This window comes from Giraffa tippelskirchi, chromosome 2, assembly GCF_054371585.1.
Source record: "Giraffa tippelskirchi isolate mGirTip1 chromosome 2, T2T-mGirTip1v1.2.pri, whole genome shotgun sequence".
NCBI classification, from domain to species: domain Eukaryota; kingdom Metazoa; phylum Chordata; class Mammalia; order Artiodactyla; family Giraffidae; genus Giraffa; species Giraffa tippelskirchi.
In genome coordinates this window covers 113,190,585-113,209,629 of record NC_137276.1, presented here as the reverse complement: position 1 = coordinate 113,209,629, position 19,045 = coordinate 113,190,585, and the positions used below count along the sequence as shown (strand labels likewise).

At 46.8% G+C, this 19,045-nt stretch overlaps 1 protein-coding gene across 4 annotated transcripts in view; it reads right to left on the bottom strand.

The window, feature by feature from the left end:
• The window catches only part of PGBD5 (piggyBac transposable element derived 5), a 124,434-nt gene that overhangs the window by 56,856 nt on the left and 48,533 nt on the right, over positions 1-19,045 (bottom strand). For 3 of the 4 annotated variants that reach the window (XM_081574385.1, XM_081574384.1, XM_081574383.1), the window contains one exon: positions 3,642-4,069. In XM_081574385.1, coding sequence (XP_081430511.1) covers positions 3,642-4,055 — 414 coding nt within the window. In that variant the 5' untranslated portion in view covers positions 4,056-4,069. The remainder of the gene's footprint in view (positions 1-3,641; positions 4,070-19,045) is intronic. The other variant, XM_081574386.1, reaches the window with a different exon arrangement.

Sequence of the window (19,045 nt, the reverse complement as noted above, 5' to 3'; positions counted from 1 at the left end):
ACAAGGCCTGCCTTGCCTTGAACTCATGAAGGGGAGGCTGGAGAAGCTGACCCATGCTCAGCTCCACGCGGCTCATCAAATATTCAAAGCCCATTTGGATCCACTCTAGAAGGATGGCCGAAAGTCCCACACATGGGCTGGGAGAGTGGTGGATGGAGCAGAGTAGGGAAGATGCGGCCCTCTCCCAGCTCTTCAGAAAGCCGATGCCCTCTATTCCACCTGCATTTACCACAGCGCAGAATCCATTCAAATTTATATTTCATAAGACATTTCACCAAAGCAAGAGAGTCAGCAGTAGCTCCTGGCCTCCATGGCTTCTCCTCTTTCCCACCCTCCTTGCAGGAATGTGGAGCAGTCACAGTGCAGGGCAGGGCACTCTACAGAGCTCCAAAAACTGCCTCTTCCTTGCCAGGCTGCAGAGGACCAGCACCACCTCACCCAGTGCTGTGTCCTCAGGCCCTCCTCGTGTGACACGCTCGGGTGAGGGGCAGGCACTGGGCAGGGGAGACAAGGCAGTTGTGTACTTTCATAAGCCCTCCCCAGATCCTCCTCTAACTAACCTGCCCCCAGGCTTGAGAAGATGTGTTCAGTCTCCCCATTCAGTATCTGTGTATGAATACTTGTGCGTGGGCACATACCACAGTTTGGGTTACAGGTCGATTCTGGGGACCCTCTGAAGACCATATAAACTCACCCAAAGGGTCACATTTGCTGGAATAAAAAGGAGACTGCAGGGCAGAGGATGTGTGTGAGGGTGCTGTGTGCTGAGGTGGGGTGTGTGTACGGTGGGGATGCAGAGCCACTCCTGGGACTCGGGAACACAGCAGCCACATGTCTCATGGGGATGGAACAGGGGCTGTTCCCACTGGTCTCACAGGCAGAATGAAGTCCCGTCAACAGAGCCCTGAGGCCTCAGGGGAGGTGGGCGGCCACTCACAAACACACCTTCTCCTTGAATGGAATGTTTCAAAGCCAACTGGAAAGTCAGGAAAGCTTGAAAGTTTCCTTTGTTTCACTTAACAAAGACACATGTGATGCTGATGTTTCTGTGTGTAAGGATGAGGCAGCCTTCATGGCAGAGAGGCTGAGCGTGTGCCCAGAGCCACCACCTCAACAGCTCATGTTGGCAGGACCCCAACTCACAGAAAGGCCCAAGGTGCTCCACACACTGCAAGCACACTTTCTGGTCTCATCCCCTTTATCTGATCCTGCTCCAGCCTCCTGACAGAGCTGGCTCAATGAGGGCCCAGAGTTGGGAAGAAGAGGAAATTCCAGGTGGTCATCAGCACATTGGAAAGCTGACCCCAGGGATTCTGACTTCCCCTCTGCCTCAAGTTCTGTCTGTTGGGTGGTCTGTACTAGGTACTGTTTGCCCCCTAGACTCCCTTTCCACCTTCCCACCCTGCACTGGGGTCTGGAGGCCAACCTCTTATAAACCACATCCCAGGACCCTGCCCCCAGTGCCTGCCTTTTGTGGCTACAAGAGAGGGATGAACAAGAGACTGGGGCCCTGCCTGCCTGTGCCATCCACCCCGTCAGGCTGAAGCCATCTCTCCCCCTCCTCAGCACAGCAGCTTCCCGCTGTTGCCAGCCCAGGGGATTGCCACCTTGATGATCCGCCTAAACCCTGAATGTCCACAGTCCCTGCTTCCAGTTCTCTGTAACTGCCCTTCTAGAACACAGCATTTGCTTCCTGCTGGGATCCTGACCACCACATAGAGCATGAGATGGAAAATGGTAGCAACAAGAACAAATACATTTGCAAGTACAAAGGCAAAAAACTAAATAAAATTTAAAAAAAGAAAAAAGCAAAGGGAGGGAAAAAAAAAGAACCTAACATGACCAGAGAGCCACTCCCCAACCTAAAGCTCATGTCAGTCCCTCTTTTTTCAGTTTCATCAACTGGATCCAAAGAAAAGATGAGGGCAGCAAGAATAAAGTGACCATCTCTCCAGGGTCTCTCTTCATAGCCATTTGAGGGCATAGGAGGGCAAGACCCAGGAGGGCAGAGCTGCCCCCATCCCAGCACTCCTTTCTGGGGTGGGAAGGGGTGAGTCAACATAGCTCAGAATTTGCTAGTGGGTGCTGCAGTGTGCCCACTGGCTAAACAGACCCCAGGGACACACATGCAGGTGGCCGTGGGGATCACCTGGGATATAGGTCTCAGTGTCTGCTGCTGCTGCTCCAGAAGGATCAGACAGCACGTGGTTGGTACCTGGCAGGCACACAACAAACATGGGTATAATCACAGGTACAGCTCATCTAGGGGCTGGAAGGGCCTTCGGCAGCCTCACCTTCAGGCTGTTAAATACCAGTCACCTAAGGAGCTGGTTGGTTAATTCTTGAAAGACACTTAAGCTTAGCGAGCACTCAGACCTCTCCAGTAGCTCTTCTAATGTTTGACTCCAGTATGGTCAGAATATGGTTTTTTCCCCTTGCGTCCCAGCCAATGTGTCTCTGGTTTGGCTCATTTTCAACCAAGCAAATATTCAGTGAAACAAACAAACAAAAAACCCATGCCCAGCCCTGTACTTGGTCCTGTAGGGCCTGTTATATAAGGCTGAGGTTGTGTCCCCTAAGACCCCATGTCTTGGTAAGAAGGAAAGTGAGGGCCAAGATCAAACAGCACTTGCTGCCCTGTAAATAGTGGCAGGATTTGGGAAACTGGGAATCACAGGGGCTCCTGGAGCTGGGAAGCCTGCACAGGCAGAGAGGGCATTATCTTTCCCACAGAAACCCCATGCTTTAAAGCTGTGCAGTAAAGATAGGATAGGAAATTTGGAGGGTATCTCTAAGAGAACCACAAAAAGAGCTTGAGGCTCATTACAAAGGCCCTTAAAGAAAAGCATAAGGAAAAGTGGGTGGGTAGGTAGATCTTTAAATGTACAAATGAAAGAGAAGTAAGATTTTTCTCTCCATATAGAACAAGTCAGAGGGAATTTGGCTCACTTAGGCCAGGAACCTCCTGATGATCTGGTTAGAGCAATCTCTGGGAAGAGTCACCTTGTCAATTTACCAGACCAGCAGAGCAACTTTGAGGATGACTTCTGGAACTTTGTCACCACAGCCAAATGAGACTGCCATAGTCCACCAGAGGCCAGGGCTGAGAGCCAGGAGCTGAGAGCAAACACAGCCCCATTTAGGTAGTGAGGAAGGTGAGGGTCAGGGCTGACAGCTGGCTGCAACTCCCTCAAAGGCACTCACTCTCCATGCATGCCGAGTACCCAGCACTTGAGCCACTCCCCTGGCCTGAGAACGCTGGACCCCAGCCTCCTTCCCTGTACCCCTAGAAGGCCACTTGCTTTCCTTCACCACCAGCAGGTGAGCACGGTACTCAGAGAAGACAAGAAAATGAACATTACCCTGAGCAAACCATAGCTGAGAAAGAAAGGATAATTAATGGAGAGGGAGGACAAGGAGAAAAGAGGAGGGAAACCATCTCGGAGCAGAATGCTAAATGTGGTTTGGGGCGTTCTTCCATCACCTTCCTCTGATCAGATGGGGATGGGATGGGCTGTGGCCGCGCAGGGATTCCCCGGAAGTGACCTCGGGGTATAGGCGTGATGGAGGAAGCCACGGTCACCACTGCCTCCCTTACCGCTGCCACCCCGGGAGGCCCGGCCCGGGGCCCACGGCCTCACCTGGGTTTGGGAAGGCCTGAAAGCAGAATCGAAGCCACTCTGCAGGGAGTCCAGGAAGGGCTGGACCTTGTAGAGGCCGTGTGTGGTCTGGCTGGAGCGGAAGGCCACGACGTGGAAGTACTTGAGGATCTTCTCGAAGCGGGCCTGGCTCATGACCAGCGCGAGGCTGCAGTTGCTATAGAAGCCGCCGCTCCAGATGCTGAGGACCGACTCGCAGTGGGAGGTGCTGGTGGAGATGACGTAGCCCAGGAACGCCTTCATCTCCGGCAGCGTCACGTCCATCCAGGCCCCGTCGCTCCCGAACCGCTCCTGGAACTTCTTGGCGTACAGGTTGGTCTGCACCACCATGTTCTTGAGGACGTTGTCAGGGACGAAGAGCTGGAAGAAGTCCATGGCGCTGGCGCTGGGGGGCATCTTCCGGGTGGGACCTGGACAGGCAGGCCAAGCGCTACTGCTACGGCCACCGCGTCCCCAAACTGGGCCTCCGCCCGAGGGCAACCGCCCCACCCCCATGCCCTCCCGGGAGGACCCAGATACCCATCCGGAAGCCGTCCTGCCCACCCTCCAGACAGGACACCCCGCTGCTGCTCTCTGGGCCCCTTGTCCCCACTAAATCCTGCACACGCCTCCCCATCCCACCCCCACAGACCCGGCAAACCCAGAAACATGATCAGAAGAGAAAGACGCACAGGGGAGGGCAGTGGAGACCCAAAGACACTGAATTCTGAACAAAGAGCTCGGCATGTCTTTCTGGCTCTCATTTCCTTGTAAATTAAGGTGACTTTGGAATGCTTTTTACCACTTGGGGCCTGAAAGATTCCATTCAGGTGAGAGCAATTTATCAGGCACTCTCTACCTGGTGACTCTAAATTTATTAGTAAATAAATCTGAAGGGGCTTATTTAGATAATTTCACCAATGCAATAAAAATAGTTTTTACAAATGCAGGGACAGTCTTTAGAAATACACACACACATACATACATCCTTAAGAAACATCACTTTCAATTCCAGGTAAACCAGGCTAACAGTATGTAGAGACTTAAAGGAGACAAGTTTTGCTTCTGTTGCATCTGTATGTGCTATGCTGTGCTTAGTCACTCAGTTGTGTCTGACTCTGCGATCTCGTGGACTGTAGCCCGCCAGGCTCCCCTGTCTATGGGGATTCTCCAGGGGATCTTCCCAACCCAGGGATCGAACCTAGGTCTCCCACATTGCAGGCAGATTCTTTACCATCTGAGCCACCAGGGAAGCCCTAATGATTTATAATAAAAGCTGTGCAAATTCTTCAGAACTTTAACCCCAGCCCCACCCCAAACTTTCTCTACTACTGATTTAGACAGTCTCTGAAAAACAACTTTTCTACAGCAAAATTAAGACTGACAATGTACAGGAGACATACTAGGTCTTAACAATAAGTTCAGATGGGCAGATTTGGGAGGTGAAATCCTAAATTTACTTCTCACTGACTGCACAGTCTTGGGCAGATTTATCTCTCCTGTTTGTAAAATGGGCACAGTGAGAGCAGCCTCCCTGGGCTGTCTGTGGGTCAGGATGACTGGGGGATGCAGGGAACACACCCAACACAGTGCCTGGCCCTACAGAGGTACCTATGACTCGGTAACCTCTACTGAGACACTATCCACAGGAAGCCAGGGATGGTGGGCTGAGGGCTAGAGAGTGCTTTAGTTGCCCTTGTTTTACAGAAGAAGAAACCAAGGCCCACAGAGCAAAGTGGCCACCATATCTTCTTTCACCAGTCATTTCTTAGAAGGGCTCCAGACAGTCCTGGTGCAACAGGCACCGGCCCAGGCTGACTGGACAACGAGGCTGGGAAGACGGCCTCTGCTCCACAGCCACCCTGATTGAAATAATTTTATTTCAGCGAACCTTGTAGCCGCTGGTGGGTGAAGTCATAAATTATTCAGGGGTAGCTCTCAAAAAGGAGGAAAACCAGCATTTTAATTGCTACATCATGCTGAGTAAGCAGAATGAAATTTTCTCTTCCAAAAGTTATGTTTAAAGTCATTTTGCCTCCCAGGCCATTTCAAAATGAATTCACACAACAGACCCAGGCCTGGCCAACTGCTTAATGAAGAAACTAGGAAGTAGCAGATACGCTCTTAACTATTTAATTTGATTTACAAGCAGCCTCTATGGCTTCCTTCAGTAGTTGTGATTCTTCACATGTGAAGTGTTGTTATGGGCAGTCACTGGAGGGGAGGGAGGGCAAGGAAAGTGGGTCCCTGCCATCAACTAACAGAGCCCTGAAGGTGGGCAGATCCTCAGCCAAGGTGAGACTCCCTCATTTTTGATTCACTGACCAAGAGTTTTTCCAGGGATTAACTGTGCAGTCCTCCCATCAGCCCATTCTGCAGGTGAGGAAACAGGAGCTCAGGAGTGTGAGGACAAGTCCAAGGCCGCCCACCACTAAGTCCTTACAGCGGTGACCTTTGACCCACAGAGCCCAGAGCCAGCCCAGTAGCCTGCTGCTGCCTATAGTTACAAACCCCATCACCCTCTCATCCAACGGGGATGTGGCTGTCTGCACACAGCAAGCACACAACTCAAGCCAGGTGCTTAGTCCTCACACCACAGGACCTCCCTCCACCTCTGCAGTGGGCCAAGAAGGGTCCCAGAGCACAGCCAGGAGCAACTCTGGAGGAAAAGGAGACTCTACCTTGCAAAAAGGTAAAAGGCGCATGGAGATGGGGGAGGGAGCAGGGAGTCTGTGGATTGGGGCGAAGAGCAGTGCCTGCCCAGGTTGTTCCTGGTGTTCAGCTAATACACTCACACAGTCCTCTCCCCCTACCACTCCCACCCCTCCATGGTGTCACCATGCCATTCCTTCAAGGTCCATCACCACCACAAATCTGGTTTCCTCACCCTCCAGGGGATCAAATCCAGGACCCCACAGGCCCACAGACCAGGGGCACTGACAGTCACTCAGCAAAGCTCCATCCCCCAGAGAGACACCCCATCCCACCCCCAGCAAGGAAAACAACCCCAGCAGCAACTAGAAAAGCAGATGCCCCATTTGTAAAGGAGACTGTCATTCGAGGGTGGCAGGGAATATCACACTAGGGTGTCGTGGTCCCCTCAGCAATAGAATGGAGTAAGAGTGGTATTTGGTCCCCAGAAGTTCTCGATGTGGTGAGGGGAGCAGGCAGCAGAGAGTGACCAGGTGATGTCTGGCTGCGAGAGGCTGTGCCCACAAGACAACCCTGAATCCAGATCCTGGGACAGGTCTGGGAGGCTCCCTGAAGGGGCCATGTGGGATAGGCTATATGGGTGGAGAGGCATCAGCCTAGAGGGCTGGGGGTGGGGATGTCAGAGTCTTTCAGGCAGAGAGACCATATCGTGCACAGACCCTGTGCCCAGAGCCAACGGCTCACATTTGGTGGACTGTGCAGGAGGGCGAGCAGCTGGAGGTGTCAAGGGGCACAGGGCCTGGGCTGGCCCCAGGGCTGGGCCAGTGAAGCACTGTGAGCACGTGGACCGCACTTGAGGGGGTCCCTTGCTGCACATGGAGTGGGTGAGGTCTGGGGCTACTCCTGAAGTCACCAACTCAGTAGGGACCTGGCAGAGCAGGTGGGCGGCCAAGGCACGCCCCTCTGTTGGCTCCTCACCCAGTGTCCTCCAGGTGTGCTGGGCACAGCCAAGGACTACAGGTGAGTGAGGCTGTGGGGGGCCTGAGCCCGGGGTTGGAGGCCTCCTTCCAACAGCAGCCACAGTCACTTCTCACTTTCATTTGTAGACGATAGGCAACGAAGGTTCATCCCTTAAATTGTGCCTGGACTGAAATCCAAGGTTCCCACTATCCCTCCCCTTTGCTCCTCCCTGCCAGTCCCCCAGTTATCTCAGTCAGAAACCTGAACCACCATGAACCCGTGGTCTCCTGCACCCCTTATCTCCCCCACAGCATGTTCTGCCCCATCTCCACACTGTGCAACCAACCAGCCCCTGCAGCTCCCCTACGCACGTGGCTGCCGCCTCTGGCCTGAACAATGAAAACAGCCTCCCCCAAGGGCATGCCCCCTCCCCAAATAATTGATGGCAACAGGGAAATTATTTTAAAAACACAAACTGAACCACAATACTCCCCTGCTTAATGAAAATACCCTTATGCTTTCTCACTGCACTAAAAGCAAGTCCACATTCCTTGCAAAGTCTTTAGGGTCTGGGGCCCTGCGTGCCCTACCCCCAGACTCATCCTGGACCACTCTCCATGCCGAGCAGGCACAGAGCTCACAAGCAGAGCTGGTGCCAGGCCTGGGTCCTGGCATCTCCTTCCACTGCAGGGCCTGTATCCCCTTGGCCTCTAGATTCATTACGTATCCCTTCCTGTTGGCTTTCCTGCCCACCCAATGGGGATTCTCAGTCTCAGCCCTCACTGGGTCTCCCTTCTTGTGTGTATCAGCCTATGAGTGTTTTGTTAGAAACTCACCCTTGCTTTGTCTGCTCTGCTGTCCCGCCCTCAGAGGTCAAGGCTGTCATGTCACCTTGCATCCTCGGAGCCTGCTACATGGTATGTTCAACACATCTCTGCTGAGGGTGGATGGAAAGTAAGTGGTGGAGGAAGGAGCCACACTCACCAGGGAGGAGAAGCTTCAGTGCTGCGCCCCCTGGGCAGGGTCTGGTGTCAGGACAACAGCCCCCCCCGTGCTGATGTGCCTGGTGGACAGGTCAGGTCAGCCAGGAGCTCCTATGTGTAAGAGAAGACCTGAATGGGTGGGCAGGACAGGATGGGGCTAGCACACCACTGGCCACACCTCCTGGAGGACACCAAGGCAGGGTGGCCAGGTGAGCCCTGGGTGGGAGACGCTTGGTCACGGGCATGATGTGGGAGGGGGTGCATGACAGACACCCACCAGGTGCCCAGCTCGGGTGAGTTGGCTTGGGGTCTTGTTGGGTTTGATTTCCTCACTCCCTGAACTGAAAGAAACTGCTGGAGAACTCCTCCTGGCCCTTCTGCATTTTCTCATGTCTTTTTTCCCCCTCCCTGTCACAGCTGCTGGCTGTGTGACCTTAGGCATGCCAGACAACCTCTCTGTGTCTTAAACTGGAGTAAGAACCACCCTAGAGTGAGGAGAAGTCAGACAATAGCCTGTCTTGCCCAGTCTGCCCTGAGGCCTACTGAGATGCAGGTCCCAGTGCCAAGGAAGCCACTCCTGCTGCTCTCTCCCTCCACCCACTACACCAAGCAGACCCAAGGCCAGTGGGCACCCCACATGTGGCACTGACCCCCACCTCTGCTCCATCTGGAAGAAAAGGCTGGCTTTGTGTGCTTTTGAAAGCACAACCTTTTAGAGACTGATGCTTTCATTTTAAGATGAGATTCGCATTTTGCACACACTGGCACTTTTTGGTACAACTCGTCAGCAGTGTGGCAACATATATGAAAAACACAATATTTTGAATTAATGATTTAAAAATAATAAAATAACTTCTCTCCAGGCCAAATCAAACAGACATAAAAATATAACTGGAATGTCCTGCATTGTCACAAAAGTATTCCTCTTGTCTGAGACATGAAAAAAAACTTAAGGCATGGGACTTCCCTGGTGGTCCAGTGGCTAAGACTCCATGCTCCCAATGCAGGGGACCTGGGTTCCATCCCTGGTCAGGGAACTAAGACCCCATATGCCACAACCAAGGCCTGGTACTGCCAAACAGGCAAGTTTTGCCTGGAGTACACAATGAAGCAGGGCAAAGGCTGACAGAGTTTTGCCAAGAAAACGCACTGCTCATAGCAAACACCCTCTTCCGACAACACAGGAGAAGACTCTAGACATGGACATCACCAGATGGTCAATACTGAAATCAGATTGATTATATTCTTTGCAGCTGAAGATGAAGAAGCTCTATACAGTCAGCAAAAACAAGACCAGGAGCGGACTGTGGCTCAGATCATGAACTCCTTGTTGCCAAATTCAGACTTCAACTGAAGAAAGTAGGGAAAACCACGAGACCGTTTAGGTATGACCTAAATCAAATCACTTACAATTATACAGTTGAAGTGACAAATAGATTCAAGGGATCAGATCTGATGGACAGAGTGCCTAAAGAACTATAGACGGAGGTTTGTAACATTGTACAGGAGGCTGTGATCACCTATGTGATTCTTTTTCATGTCCCAAGAAAAGAAATGCAAAAAGGTAAAAAGGTTGTCTGAGGAGGCCTTACAGATAGCTGAGAAAAGAGAAACAAAAGGCGAAGGAGAAAAGGAAAGATATACCCATTTGAATGCAGTTCCAAAGAATAGCAAGGAGAGATAAGAAAGCCTTCCTCAGTGACCAATGCAAAGAAATACAGGAAAACAATAGAGTGGGAAAGGCTAGAGATCCCTTCAAGAAAATTAGAGATACCAAGGAAACATTTCATGCAAACATGAGCTCAATAAAGGAGAGAAATGGTATGGACCTAACAGAAGCAGAAGATATTAAGAAGAGGTGGCAAGAAAACACAGAAGAACTATACAAAAAAGATCTTCATGACCCAGATAACCATGATGGTGTGATCACTAACCTAGAGTCAGACATCCTGGAGTGCAAAGTCAAATGGGCCTCAGGAACCATCACTACAAACAAAGCTAGTGGACGTGATGGAATTCCAGCTGAATTATTTCAAATCCTAGAAGATGATGCTGTAAAAGAGCTGCACTCAATATTCCAGCAAAGTTGGAAAACTCTGCAGTGGCCACAGGATTAGAAAAGGTCACTCTTCATTCCAATCCCAAAGAAAGGTAATGCCAAAGAATGTTCAAACTACTGCACAATTGCACTCATCTCACACACTAGTAAAGTAATGATCAGAATTCTCCAAGCTAGGCTTCAACAGTACGTGAACTGTGAAATTCCAGATGTTCAAGCTGGATTTAGAAAAGGCAGATGAATCAGAGATCAAATTGCCAACATCTGTTGGATCTTCGAAAAAGCAAGAGAGTTCCAGAAAAACATCTATTTCCACTTCATTGCCTATGCCAAAGCCTTTGACCGTGTGGATCACAACAAAATGTGGAAAATTCTGAAAGAGATGGGAATACCAGATCACCTGACCTGCCTCCAGAGAAATCTGTATGCAGGTCAAGAAGCAACATTTAGAACCGGACATGGAACAATGGACTGGTTCCAAATCGGGAAAGGAGTACATCAAGGCTGTATATTGTCAGCCTGCTTATTTAACTTATATGCAGAGTACATCATCTGAAATACTGGGCTGGATGAAGCACAAGCTGGAATCAAGATTGCCGGGAGAAACGTCAATAACCTCAGATATGCAGATGATACCACCCTTATGGCAGAAAGTGAAGAAGAACTAAAGAGCCTCTTGATGAAAGTGAAAGAGGAGAGTGAAAAAGTGGCTTAAAACTCAGCATTCAGAAAACTAAGATCATGGCATCTGGTCCCATCACTTCATGGCAAATAGATGGGGAAACAATGGAAACAGTGACAGACTTTATTTTCTTGGGCTCCAAAATCACTGCAGATGGTGACTGCAGCCACAAAATTAAAAGACACTTGCTCTTTGGGAGGAAAGCTATGACAAACCTAGATAGCAGATTAAAAAGCAGAGCCATTACTTTGCCGACAAAGGTGTATATAGTCAGAGCTATGGTTTTTTCAGTAGTCATGTATGGATGTGAGAGTTGGACCATAAAGAAAGCTGAGCGCCAAAGAACTGATGCTTTTGAACTGTGGTATTGGAGAAGACTCTTGAGAGTCCCTTGGACGGCAAGGAAATCAAACCAGTCCACCCTAAAGGCAATCAGTCCTGAATATTCATTGGAAGAACTGATGCTGAAGCTGAAGCTGCAATACTTTGACCATTTGATGCAAAGCGCCAATTCACTGGAAAAGACCCTGATGCGGGGAAAGGCTGAAGGCAGTAGGAGAAGGGGACGAGAGAGGATGAGATGGTTGGATGGCATCACCAACTTGATGGACATGAGTTTGAGCAAGCTCTGGAACTGGTGATGGGACAGGGAAGCCTGGCGTGCTGCAGTCCATGGTAAAGAGTTGGACACGACTGAGCAACTGAAGTGAACTGAATAAGTAAAAAGAATTAAAAAAACAATCTAGAGGCCTAACAGTCCATAAATGGGTGACACAGAAAACAGGCAGACCTAGTGTTCTCACTGCCAGCTACAGCTACAACTGGTCTTCATCTTCAGCGGAAGTAATCATCCTGTCTCTGGCATTCTTCTTTCCTTCTCCTGGTGGCCGATGTGCAGGGCAAGCCAGCTATTTGACAAACACCTGAAGTCCAAGTTTCACCTGCAGAATGCAGTCAGACGCCACTGGAGAGTGCTAAAGCCTCCTGCCTTGGGGAACTTTTGTTCACCGCTAAGTGACAGGTAACAAATGCAATTCACAGCTGGATTCAGGGGTCTCCATGCAGGGGTAGGGGTCTTGGGTGGGAGTCCTGGTCATGCTCCCAACATCCCTGGATGTGTGGGTGGGGGTGGGAGCATAACCTGCCCCATGCTAGTGGGCAACTGTGGGCACCAAGCCTCCCCCTTCTGTTTAGCTCTGATCTGCAAAGCTTACCAACACATGAAATGAGCTCAGATCACTGCTGGTGCCCTCTAAATGGTGCCTTCCAAAAGAGGACTGTCAATGCTAACCATCCTCCACAGCCATCAGAAAACCTCAGAAATCTGGCCGGAAAACCCCAAGTATAGCATCAGTCATGTAATGTTATCAGCTGCAGGGCTTCCTTCAGGGACACATAACAGTAGACTCTGTGCATGCCTGTGTGAGCGCATGTGTATGCATGTGTGTGCAGTCTTCCTCGAGCTAATGTGGCACAGTGGCTGGCCAAGAAGTTGATAACAAAGAAAACAGTTTTGGAATCAGGCACCCGAGTCAATGATGCCTATAGGAAATAGGTCATAGAATAGCAGTGTGCAGTCCCTATAGAAAGAGGCTAACTTGTGGACTAGTAGAGACACTGAATCCATAACCTTGACCAGAAATCATATGACAAAGCACTGGTACAAAGAGAAGGGATGACATGCTACCTTCAGAAACATTCACTGTTTAAGGCACATACACACATGTAAGAAATTGCCTATCCCACAGAAAACAAGATTTACGTGTGATAGCTAACACCAGTGTATTGACTTCAGAGCAGTCAACCTGCTCTGAAGCATCTCCTGGGTGTTCACTGCTGGGCAGAGGTGCCGTGATCACCTCCACGTGCGCTGAGCTGAGGCAGCCACTGGGGGAGAAAGGACGGCAGCCCCCTCCCCTGGGTGCCCTCCTGCGGCTCCCCTAGGTCCAAGGACCCACTGTGTCCTCTCTGTCTGGAGCAGTGGCTTTCTACAGTCAAGCTCATGTGCACAGACCATTCTTCAGACTCAGTGGAAAGAGATCAGGTCAGACATATTTGTACAGGCAGAACAAGGAACTCTGACTCCTCTGACCAGATCTGGTTCTTGACATAAGTAGTAAGGTAATAACAACTCAGGAAAGGTTGTAAACTGTGTGCCTGGCACAGTGTTGCCACACAGCAGACTCAGATGTCAGACAGATGTCACTGTAACTGCAGTCCCTTACTGGCAGTAACCCAAAGGCCAGGAGATGACAAGGCTATTCTGTGACAGTTCCTGTGTCTGTGAGTCCTGCCATAGACACTACTGAGAAAGCGTGGCCCTGGCTCCCTTCCCCACCCTCAACCAGGCCCACTCTGCCCCTTCATACCAGGCTCATTCTCACCATCTCCCCCCCCCCCGCCCCGGGGCCTGGACCAGGCTCATCTCACTGAGATCTTCTTCCACCAAACCCACAGCTTTCCCTTTTCCTTCGAGCTGAGGAGGGAGGCATGTGTTAAGGATGGGCTTGTTTACAGCTGGGGCTGGGGTGGGGAGCTGTCCTGCTCTGGATTCTGTGTCTACCTGAACCTCCGGGAAACTGCTGTTTCTCTGGCTTGCAGTTTTTCATTGGTAACTTGCCTCATCTCCCTTCCAAGACTAATGCAACAATAAGAGAATGGTGTAAGTAATTTTGAGGAATATAAATAATCGTATTAGTGAGTCTCATATCGTGATTCTGAAATAGCTGCCGTCTAGCAAAGTTGAGGCCCTGGACTGGCCCCAGCTCCATGACTCGCCAGGTGAGTGACCTTGGGCCCATTCCTTAACCTCTTTGTCTTGGTCTGTTTGGGATTCTAGAACAGAATACCACCTGCTAGGTGGCTCAGACAACAAAATTTTACTTCTCACAGTTCTGGAATCCAGAAGAGCGGGTCAGATCATGTGCAGGCAGATTCAGTGTCTGGTGAGGGCCACCTCCTGGTTCGCAGGGGGTGTCTCCCTGCTGAGACCCCTGGGCCTCTTTTATTTTTTTTTTTTCATAAAACAACATATATTTAATTTGAAGGAATATCCTTTACTCTGAAAATTTTGTACTTTACTATTTAAAAAATGTAGTATGAAAAATTTCAGAAAAACAGAGCAATATAGAGGATAATATAATGAATTTACATAAACATATTTGACATACACTACAATTATCAAGATTTTGCCACTCGTTTGTATATCCATTTTTCTTCTCTTACTAAATTTGAATATTTTAAACTCCTAAATATTATATCATTTTACCCCTTTATACTTCATGCTTCAGTCTGAATTTTTTTTTTTTATACATTGATTTATTTTAGTTGGGGGCTAATTACTTTACAATATTGTAATAGTTTTTGCCATACTTTGACATGAATCAGCCATGGGTTTACATGTGGTCCCCTTCCTGGACCCCCCACCCACCTCCCTCCCCATCCCATCCTTCTGGATCATCCCATTGCCCCGGCCCTGAGCCCTTGTCACATGCATCGAACATGGAATGGTGTTCTGTTTCACATATGATAATATACATGTTTCAATGCTATTCTCCCAGAACGTCCCACCCTCACCTTCTCCCTCAGAGTCCATAAAATTGTTCCATGCATCTGTGTCTCTTATTCTGTCTCGCATATAGGGTTATCGTTACCATCTTTCAAATTCCATATATATGCATTAGTATACTGTATTGTTGTTTTTCTTTCTGGCTTACTTCACTCTGTATAATGGGCTCCAGTTTCATCCATCTCAGTAGAACCGATTCAAATGTTTTTTTTTTTAATGGCTGAGTAATATTCCATTGTGTATATGTGCCACAGCTTCCTTATCCATTCGTCTGCTGATGGACATCTAGGTTGCTTCCATGTCCTGGCTATTGTAAACAGTGCTGCGATGAACATTGGGGTACACGTGTCTCTTTCAATTCTGGTTTCCTCGGTGTATATGCCCAGCAGTGGGATTGCTGGGTCATATGGCAGTTCTATTCCCAGTTTTTTAAGGAATCTCCACACTGTTCTCCATAGTGGCTGTACTAGTTTGCATTCCCACCAACAGTGTAAGAGGGTTCCCTTTTCTCCACACCCTCTCCAGCATTTATTGCTTGTAGACTTTTGGATAGCAGCCATTCTGACTGGTGTGAAATGATACCTCATTGTGGTTTTGATTTGCATTTCTCTAATAATGAGTGATGTTGAGCATCTTTTCATGTGTTTGTTAGCCATCTGCATGTCCTCTTTGGAGAAATGTCTGTTTAGTTCTTTGGCCCATTTTTTGATCGGGTCGTTTATTTTTCGGGAATTCAGCTGCAGAAGTTGCTTGTATATTTTTGAGATTAATTGTTTGTCTGTTGCTTCATTTGCTATTATTTTCTCCCATTCTGAAGGCTGTCTTTTCACCTTGCTTATAGTTTCCTTTGTTGTGCAAAAAGCTTTTAATTTTAATTAGGTCCCATTTGTTTATTTTTGCTTTTATTTCCAATATTCTGGGAGGTGGGTCATGGAGAATCCTGCTGTGATTTATGTCGGAGAGTGTTTTGCCTATGTTTTCCTCTAGGAGTTTTATTGTTTCTGGTCTTACGTTTAGATCTTTAATCCATTTTGAGTTTATTTTGGTGTACGGTGTTAGTAAGTGTTCTAGTTTCATTCTTCTACAAGTGGTTGACCAGTTTTCCCAGCACCACTTGTTAAAGAGATTGTCTTTTCTCCATTGTATATTCTTGCCTCCTTTGTCGAAGATAAGGTGTCCATATGTGCGTGGGTTTATCTCTGGGCTTTCTATTTTGTTCCATTGATCTATATTTCTATCTTTGTGCCAGTACCATACTGTCTTGATGACTGTGGCTTTGTAGTAGAGCCTGAAGTCAGGCAGGTTGATTCCTCCAGTTCCATTCTTCTTCCTCAAGATTGCTTTGGCTATTCGAGGTTTCTTATATTTCCATACAAATTGTGAGATGATTTGTTCTAGTTCTGTGAAAAATACCATTGGTAGCTTGATAGGGATTGCATTGAATCTATAGATTGCTTTGGGTAGTATACTCATTTTCACTATATTAATTCTTCCAATCCATGAACACGGTATATTTCTCCATCTGTGTGTGTCCTCTTTGATTTCTTTCATCAGTGTTTTATAATTTTCTATATATAAGTCTTTTGTTTCTTTAGGTAGATATATTCCTAAGTATTTTATTCTTTTTGATGCAATGGTGAATGGTATTGTTTCCTTAATTTCTCTTTCTGTTTTCTCAATATTGGAGTATAGGAATGCAAGGGATTTCTCTGTGTTAACTTTATATCCTGCAACTTTACTATATTCATTGATCAACTCTAGTAATTTTCTAGTAGAGTCTTTAGGGTTTTCTATGTAGAGGATCATGTCATCTGCAAACAGTGAGAGTTTTACTTCTTCTTTTCCTATCTGTATTCCTTTTATTTCTTTTTCAGCTCTGATTGCTGTGGCCAAAACTTCCAAAACTATGTTGAATAGTAGTGGTGAAAGTGGGCATCCTTGCCTTGTTCCTGACTTTAGGGGAAATGCTTTCAATTTTTCACCATTGAGGATAATGTTTGCTGTGGGTTTGTCATATATAGCTTTTATTATGTTGAGATATGTTCCTTCTATTCCTGCTTTCTGGAGGGTTTTAATCATAAATGGATGCTGAATTTTGTCAAAGGCTTTTTCTGCATCTATTGAGATAACCATATGGTTTTTTTCTTTCAATTTGTTAATGTGGTGTATTACATTGATTGATTTGCGGATGTTAAAAAAACCTTGCATTCCTGGGATAAAGCCCACTTGGTCATGATGTATGATCTTTTTAATATGATGTTGGATTCTGTTTGCTAGAATTTTATTAAGGATTTTTGCATCTATGTTCATCAGTGATATTGGCCTGTAGTTTTCCTTTTTTGTGACATCTTTGTCTGGTTTTGGAGTTAGGGTGATGGTGGCCTCATAGAATGAGTTTGGAAGTTTACCATCTTCTGCAATTTTCTGGAAGAGTTTGAGTAGGATAGGTGTTAGCTCTTCTCTAAATTTTTGGTAGAATTCCGCTGTGAAGCCGTCTGGTCCTGGGCTTTTGTTTGCTGGAAGATTTCTGATTACAGTTTCGATTTCCGTGCTTGTGATGGGTCTGTTAAGATCTTCTATTTCTTCACGGTTCAGTTTTGGAAGGTTATACTTTTCTAAGAATTTGTCCATTTCTTCCAAGTTGTCCATTTTATTGGCATATAGCTGTTGGTAGTAGTCTCTTATGATCCTTTGTATTTCTGTGGAGTCTGTTGTGATCTCTCCATTTTCATTTCTAATTTTGTTGATCTGATTCTTCTCCCTTTGTTTCTTGATGAGTCTGGCTAATGGCTTATCAATTTTGTTTATCTTCTCGAAAAACCAGCTTTTTGTTTTGTTGATTTTTGCTATGGTCTCTTTTGTTTCTTTTGCATTTATTTCTGCCCTAATTTTTAAGATTTCTTTCCTTCTACTGACCCTGGGGTTTTTCATTTCTTCCTTCTCTAGTTGCTTTAGGTGTAGAGTTAGTTGATTTATTTGATTTTTTTCTTGTTTCTTGAGGTACGCCTGTATTGCTATGAACCTTCCCCTTAGTATTGCTTTTACAGTGTCCCATAGGTTTTGGGTTGTTGTGTTTTCATTTTCATTCATTTCTATGCATAATTTTATTTCTTTTTTGATTTCTTCTGTGATTTGTTGGTTATTTAGAAGCGTGTTGTTTAGCCTCCATATGTTGGAACTTTTAATAGTTTTTTTCCTGTAATTGAGGTCTAATCTTACTGCATTGTGGTCAGAGAAGATGGCTGGGATGATTTCAATTTTTTTGAATTTACCAAGGCTAGATTTATGGCCCAGGATGTGATCTATCCTGGAGAAAGTTCCATGTGCACTTGAGAAAAAGGTAAAATTGATTGTTTTGGGGTGGAAAGTCCTGTAAATATCAATTAAATCTAATTTGTCTATTGTATCATTTAAAGTTTGTGTTTCCTTATTAATTTTCTGTTTAGTTGATCTATCCATATGCATGAGTGGAGTATTAAAGTCTCCCACTATTATTGTGTTATTGTTAATTTCCCCTTTCATACTTGTTAGTATTTGCCTTATATATTGTGGTGCTCCTATGTTGGGTGCATATATATTTATGATTGTTACGTCTTCTTCTTGAATTGATCCTTTGATCTTTATGTAGTGTCCTTCTTTGTCCCTTTTCACATCCTTTATTTTAAAGTCTATTTTATCTGAAATGAGTATTGCGACTCCTGCTTTCTTTTGGTCTCCGTTTGCATGGAATATGTTTTTCCATCCTTTCACTTTCAGCCTGTGTGTGTCTCTAGTTTTGAGGTGGGTCTCTTGTAGACAGCATATATAGGGGTCTTGTTTTTGTATCCATTCAGCAAGCCTTTGTCTTTTGGTTGGGGCATTCAACCCATTTACATTTAAGGTAATTATTGATAAGTATGATCCCGTTGCCATTTACTTTGTTGTTTTGAGTTCGTGTTGAAACATCCTTTCTGTGTTTCCTGTTTAGAGAAGATCCTTTAGCATTTGCTGGAGAGCTGGTTTGGTGGTGCTGAATTCCCTCAGCTCTTGCTTGTCTGTAAAGCTTTTGAATTCTCCTTCATATCTGAATGAGATCCTTGCTGGGTACAGTAATCTGGGTTGTAGATTATTCTCTTTCATTACTTTAAGTATGTCCTGCCATTCCCTTCTAGCCTGAAGGGTTTCTATTGAAAGATCAGCTGTTATCCTTATGGGGATCCCCTTGTGTGTTATTTGTTGTTTTTCCCTTGCTGCTTTTAATATTTGTTCTTTGTGTTTGATCTTTGTTAATTTGATTAATATGTGTCTTGGGGTGTTTCGCCTTGGGTTTATCCTGTTTGGAACTCTCTGGGTTTCTTGGACTTCAGTGACTATTTCTTTCCTCAATTTAGGGAAATTCTCAACTATTATCTCCTCGAGTATTTTTTCATGGCCTTTCCTTTTATCTTCTTCTTCTGGGACTCCTATGATTCGAATGTTGGGGCGTTTCATATTGTCCCAGAGGTCCCGGAGGTTTTCCTCATT